Source organism: Chaetura pelagica, unplaced genomic scaffold (assembly GCF_000747805.2).
Source record: "Chaetura pelagica isolate M959 unplaced genomic scaffold, ChaPel_1.0 scaffold472, whole genome shotgun sequence".
NCBI classification, from domain to species: domain Eukaryota; kingdom Metazoa; phylum Chordata; class Aves; order Apodiformes; family Apodidae; genus Chaetura; species Chaetura pelagica.
Window position 1 is genome coordinate 1,525,510 of NW_009952566.1, and position 6,771 is coordinate 1,532,280.

At 51.6% G+C, this 6,771-nt stretch overlaps 1 protein-coding gene across 1 annotated transcript in view; it reads left to right on the plus strand.

Moving 5' to 3' along the window:
- The window catches only part of CEP68 (centrosomal protein 68kDa), a 7,606-nt gene extending 1,632 nt beyond the window's left edge, over positions 1 to 5,974 (plus strand). The window contains exons 2-5 of the mRNA XM_009993466.1: positions 1,797 to 3,236; positions 4,547 to 4,669; positions 4,906 to 5,002; positions 5,838 to 5,974. Coding sequence (XP_009991768.1) covers positions 1,797 to 3,236; positions 4,547 to 4,669; positions 4,906 to 5,002; positions 5,838 to 5,974 — 1,797 coding nt within the window. The remainder of the gene's footprint in view (positions 1 to 1,796; positions 3,237 to 4,546; positions 4,670 to 4,905; positions 5,003 to 5,837) is intronic.
- The last annotated feature ends 797 nt before the right edge of the window (positions 5,975 to 6,771 follow it).

Sequence of the window (6,771 nt, forward strand, 5' to 3'; positions counted from 1 at the left end):
TTTATTTTATATATATATATATATATTTCTCAGTTTTGGGTGGCTTCCATCTCAAGGTTTTTAGTTTGTCTCTTAAAAACCCTCAGCTTTCCACCCCAGTAGCCCTCAAGACTCAGCCACACTGATAGGTACTTTACATCCTAGTTAATCATGTCTCCTTTGGGCCCAGTAACCTCATGGTGCACAAACTGTTTGTGAGATTGGCCATTAATTCGGGAGACGGTTGCACTGTGCCAGGAAGGTATAAAGCAGAGGTTTGTGCTCGGTGCAGCTAGAGCTTTAATTAGATTTTCCCTGTGTGTCATGTCCTCAAAATCAGAAAAAGCTGCTGAGACGTGATGGTTTGTTCTTTCCTCTGTCCTGCTTGATGTGCCAAGATTCAACTTTGTGATTTATTTTTTTTTTCCCAGTACCTGAAGGGGGCCTACAGGAAAGCTGGAGAAGGACTTTTTACAAGGGCATGTAAGGATAGGACAAGGGGAGACAGTTTAAAGCTGAAAGAGAGTAGATTTATGTTAGACATTAGGAATAAATTATTTACTGTGAGTGTGGTGAGACACTGGCTCAGGTTGTTCAGGGAAGTTGTGGATGTCCCATCCCTGGAAGTGTTCAAGGCCACACTGGATAGGGCTTGGAGCAAGCTGGTCTAGTGGGAGGTGTCCCTGCCCATGCAGGAGGTTGGGACTAGGTGATCTTTAAGATCCAAACCATTCCATGATTCTGTGATTTTGGGGGTCCGACTCAGAACATGCTTAAGCTCTTTGTTATTAGACACACCCAGTTTCTTTACTTGAGGTGGAGACGAGATGGGATGGTGAGTTGCTGTTACCATGTGTTGTGTATTTCAGAGAGCCTGAGGCTTGGCATCATCTTGTGGAAGAAATTCTGTCCCAATGGCTGTGGTTGTGGGAAAATCACTTTCTGAAGCCTCACTGAGTGGGAAATCCGAGGGCAATGGCAGGTGGGACTGCACAGAGGTGGAAGCAGACTACCCAGAGCTAGCGGACAGCCTGCACCGGCTTCTAGGGGCGGAGGAAGCAAAGCCCTGCCCGCAGGGGACAGAGAATGTGGCAATGAGTGGACACGGTCACTTAGCCACTGATGTTACCCAGGGAGGCTCAAGCTACCACCAAGAAGTGTCTTCAGCATCCGCACCCAGGTTTCCCAGAGCAAGAGACAGCCTCTCAGAGACAGAGACGTTAATTTACAGCACCAATGATGGTGGTGACGTGGCTCATCATGTTAGCCACCAGGTCCTCTCCTCAGAAGAGCAGCAGGTGAGACGGTTGTATGTACAGGTGTCATTGCATCACCAGGAGGTCCCAGGTGAGGTGGGGACTTGTTTGTCTGGTTGTCTTAGGGGCCTGGCTTTCCATCTCATCAAGCCAGCTAGAGCATGCCCACCATAGCCCTGGGGTAAAGTGTGTAGTGGTGATGGGCTTGCATTCCAATACTTGAGCCACTGCCACCAGGGAGCTCGGAAGCCACTTGGGATGAGGCTTCTTAAATAAGTACCTCTTGCTCCCAAATCACTCCTGCAACTTCCTAAGCCCTTGGGATGTCTTTCCTTAAAAATAAGCCCCACTCCAGGCTCTGGGCAGCTGCATGCTATCCCATGGACAAAACAGAGTTCCCTTTCCAGGCTCTCCTCACAGTATGTCCAGGGCTGGGCTTTTATCTCAATGTCCTAGCACAAAGAAGCCTTTTGTTTGGATGTTGGAACTTAATTTTATCTCTCTCTCTCTCTCTCTCTCTCTCTCTCTCTCTCTTTCATTCTTCTCCCTGTTCTTGAGCAGGTAAAGGCATCAGGCCATTGGGAGCTGACATCCAGCCCTCCCAGCCAGCTCAGCTCTGCAGAGGAGACCCTCCTTGCTGGCAGCTGCCACCATGCCCGTGCTGGCTGGCAGAGCCGAGGTCTGGGAGCTCAGTCCTCATTTTCTTCCACCTCGGAGCTCCTGCGGCCCCAAACCCCCTTCAGCCCTGAGCACGCCCTGCGGAGCCGCTCCGTGTCGAGCTTCTCCACTCTGTCTTCAGAAGAAAGTGGCCTCTCCAAAAAGCTGTCCCGACATTTGCTGGCCAGCACAGACATGCCTTCCCCTGTGGCCAGCAAGGCCAGGTGGAGCGCGGCAGAGGGCAGGACGCTGCGGTCACACAAGAGCTTCAGTCCTCTGCGTGATGACCGGCCCACTGTGGAGCACACCAGAAAGATGTCATCCTACCAAGCTGATTACTGGGCGTGTGCCATACCAGATTCCTTACCCCCCTCTCCAGACCGTCACTCGCCCCACTGGGACCCCCATAAAGAGTATGAGGACTTGCTGGATTACGCTTATCCGCTGAAGCCAAGATACAAGCTGGGAAAGGTACCAGAACCTTTCTTCCACGACTCAGGAATAGGTTTGGACAGCTTTTCTGTTTCCCCTGAGGGCACTTTGAGGTCCACCAGCATCTATGGCCGAAGCGGACAGGCTTGGGAAAGTGGAGGAAGCAGACGTCGGAGGTTCGTGGCCTCTGCGGAGAAGGTCTCCACACCAGGGCCTGGAAAAAGAGGCAGCTCAGGAGCTGGCTTGTACTATGAACCTTTGCCTATTCCAACAGCATCCTTCGCAAAGAGTCCTTCCTCTCATCCTTCTGGAGGTTCAGCTAAAGATGTAACAACAGAGTCAGTGGGGCTGGGTTCATCTGGCTGCCCTGCTGCAGATGGGGGAAGCTGGTGCACCAAAGGGAGCCCCTTCCCAAACTACAAAGGGCAGGTGAAAAGCACAAATAGGTTTTTACCTACAACACAAGTGCTCCCCCTGAGGAGAGAGTGGGAGGGGGATGAGGAGTTTCTGTCCCTGCCTCCCAGACTGCAGGAGCTGGAGAGGCTGGCTCAGTTTTTGTCCAATCTGTCATTAACTATAAGGACGACCGAGCGCGACCACTGTAACCTTCCACATCACAGTGACAGCAGGCAGCCCCTTTCATTCGAGTTGGCTCCTTTTGGAGAAGTGGGTGACGGGGGCAAAAGAGGGAATATTGAGGATTGTGCTGGGCTGTGGCACCCCAGCAACTCTAGAGAGCTCAGCAGGGAAAACACTGAATCGTATGGGCAGCTCCACAGGGATCCTCTGCGGGGGCTTCGTCTGCCAACTGGGCTCAGGGACATGCTGGACGGGAGTTACCTCAATGAACCACGGGTCAAGGGGCAGCCAAAGAAGCGCCAGCACGGCGAGTCCCTTGCCCAGTGTGTGAAGGTAGGCTGAGGCCAGAAATAAAGTTTATTATGGGAAGATCTCACATAAAACGTGCCTGTATTTATGACACAATTAAGGCTTTCCCTTCTGCATGATGTTTGGTGCCTGGCAGCTGGTAGCAATTAGTGCAGGGGGGCTCACCAGAGCAGATAATTTCTTCTCATGGAGCAAGAGCCCAGCTCTCTTTTCCTGGGACTTACCACTGTGGTGTTAGGCTGGGTTGAAATGTAGCACTTGCTTTCCTCCACCAGCCTGTCCTGCACCACAACGGCACCAGAGAAGAGCTATGGTTTGGGCTGGACCAGCAGGAAATCCAGCATTTGCCGCCTGCCCCATCCCTCTGGCTGTGTAATGTGGCGTGGCTGGCCTTGTCTTTCAGCCTGGGCTTGCTCACCTTCCCCACACTGGATCCTCCGTCAGGGTGTAATAAGGCAAGGCAGAACTTGTGAACCTTTTCTGAGGGGTTTCCTGATCATTTTGTGACTTTTTATTTTTCAGGCGAGTGATGCCTTGTGGCTGTCCTGCCACCAGAGCTGTGCTCCCCAGCCAGCACAGATTGCTCCTTCCCTTCCTCTTCATCTTACCCCTGCCCGCCACCTCAGCCCTGGGCTAAATTTGGAAGCAGTGCTGGGCTGTTTGCAAAGAGAGTATCATGCACAAAGCTGCAAACACCAGTTCTTGCATGGGAATAACTGCTGATTTAAAAGGGTCAGCATGTGGGTGTATCTGGTTGCCCCAAATCACAGTGCCAGGAAGAAACAGCTCAGCTTTATAGTAACATCCCAGGTCCTGAGGAGCAGGACTGCATTCTGGTTTCTGTGAGAGCAGAGGCCCCTGGGTTTTGTGCAGTGTCTTACAAAAATAATCCCTTACCAAGACACTTTAAAAAATAATGAAACACTTAATTGAACGAGACAAACCCTTGGGGAAGAGCAAGTAAATTAACTGCCTGGCTGTGGTGAGGAGGAGAGTTTCCCTTTGGCTGGGAGGTGGTGGAGGCAAATGCCTCCCTTCAGCCTGGGTGCTGCTGGCTTCCGACACCTCTCCGTGGCAGCCATTTCATGGTGACCCTCAGTTGGAGCTGCATAGTGGTTTTGGGGTGTGTTTAGGGGTTTAAGTTGGTTTTTGCCTTTTTTTCAGTTGACTCTTTGTTTCCCGAACTTAGGGATATTAGTGTGTGGCAGTGGGGCAGGAGAGCAGCAGGGATCAGATACTTTTGGAAACATCGCTGGCTCACCTCTTCTTGTCCCTGCCGTGTCTTTGTTGCAGGAATAGATCTGTAACCCCTTTTGTTATGCTTCGTTAAGTAGATGTTTTGCTGCCAGCTGGAAGAGCTAATTCGTTGGCTGTACAACGTGGCAGAGATCACTGACAGCTGGGTCCCAGCCTTGCTGGATGCTGAGGGCGTGAAGGCATCACTGCACCGCTGCTTGGTAGGTATCACCTCCGGCTTTTCATACCCCTCTGCTGCTGGTTCTCAGCAGCACAAAGGAGGGCGCTGCTGGCACAGTCCAGGTGGGTGGTGCAGGGTGCATCGGGTGTGCAAAGCCCAGTCTGGGAGCATCAGGAACCTGCTTAGGTAAACTGGTCTCCAGGCAAGCTGTCGCAGGTGTATCTTTTCCAAAAAAACCCCATCTAAGCAGGTCTCTGCCTCTCCTTGCCTTCCCAGGAGTTCAGGAAAGACGTGGCTGACCACCGGAGCCTGACAGAGAGTGTGCTGGAGAGGGGAGAAGCTCTCCTTGACTGCATGGCATCAAATTCTCCAGGTGAGGAACATCTGAGCAGGGCTGGTCCTGGACACAGCTGGTGATGCTCGCTGTAGTGTCTGCCCCCCAAAATCTCTGGCGCCACCTGTGGAAGCAGTGGACACTTTGCCATTTGGCAGCCATATGGGAGCCTAAAGGGTTTTACGTCTCCCTTGCTGCCAGGAGACTTGACAGTGAGGTGGTTTGAAATTATTACACCCAAGCACTTTAAGCTGCACTGTGCCTTGGCTCTTCTCTTGTTCTGTGCCATCCCTGGTGCGTGGTGGATGTGTTTCTGCCTCTTCTGGGTCCTTCCTTAGGTTTTTATCTTAATGGCAGCATGGCCAGCTCCCACTGGGATGCTGTCAGCATGCAGCTGGGAGGAAATGCTTTTGTCTAGTGTAGGAGGAGGCAATTTTGCTTGGTGCATCCCAGAGCGGGTGTCAGCAGCCACTTTGGGGCGACAGCCCAGCCTGGCTGGTGGTGTGGAACGGATGGGGCAGCCACTCCAGTGATTTGGTTGTGCCCTGCACAAGGGATTTCTAAAGGGCTGTCACCAGAGGGGCTTTAGTGGTGGAGTACTGCATTATGCATGAGCTCTTTTACACAGTCCCAAAGGTTTCCCTTGGGAACTCCTACTTCTGTGTCTTCACTCTTAACCTGGAGCCTCCAAGGTCACTTCCTACCGTCTCCAAACTCTGCATCACAGCTTGGATGGAATAAAGATCAGCTTATTGATTTTTAGCACTCGATTTCCTTAAAAAGCCTGTCCGGGTGCGTGGACCTCTCTCTTACCGCTCGTGAAGATGTTGGATTGTCACGTTACTACACCTCCATCATACGTTTTCTTTTCCAGCTCTGAAAGATACGCTGGGTTTGATTGCAAAACAGTCAGAAGAGCTGGAAACCCATGCAGAGCACTTGTACGAGTCTGTTCTAGCTTCTGTGGGTCCTGTGCAGGGTGAGGACAGGATGGAGGACGAGGGGCTGTAGCAGCCGGCTGCTCGGGCGGTAAGCAGGGGGCAAACCAGCCTTTCTGTGGAGTGGGGAGAGGGAGGAAAGCATAGGAAGATGAACACTTAAATTAGTAAAAAGCATTCATCAGGTTTTATTATTATGTCTTTCAATGTGCTGTTTGGAAAGCTGAAAAGAGAAGAAAGCAAGGGTGCTCTCTAAATGGACTCCCCATCGTCCTTAAGCATGTGTCAGGGAAGAGCAGTGCCTTGGTAAGCCAGCTGATGAAACCCAAGAGCAGATGAGGGCGATGGCAGCTCCTTGGAGGGACTGGGGAGCCAGCAGGCAGGTCACTGTCAGTCAGGATGGAGGGAATGTCAGCAGCCTGGCACAGACACCTGCTGCCAAAATCACTCAGGCAGCAGAGGGAAGACAAGAAAGTTTTTTTGACTTTTTATTATCTCAGTGAGTTCAGGTGTAAAATGGACTAGAAAACTTGTTTGCCCATTTCTTGACAACCTTCCTGCAAATGAAGCTGCAAAGACAAATGTGTTCCAGATGGGCATGGCAGGGATGCTGGTGTAAGGGGTGGTGGGGTGTGCAGGGTTTGAGGGCAGAGGCACAGCAGCCTAAATGGGGTCAGCTGTGTGCTGCCATGGCCCTCAGCCCCTCACTCTGTGATGGGAATCACTATAAAACTGTGTCTGTACAAAACAATAACGGATGTTTGCAAGGCACTGGGTCCAGAGGCATGAGAAGTCTTTTAAGGGCTTCTGAGCACCAAGAGGTAGGAATTTAGGAACTGCAGGATAACCTCAGGGCACACCCTCAGCACC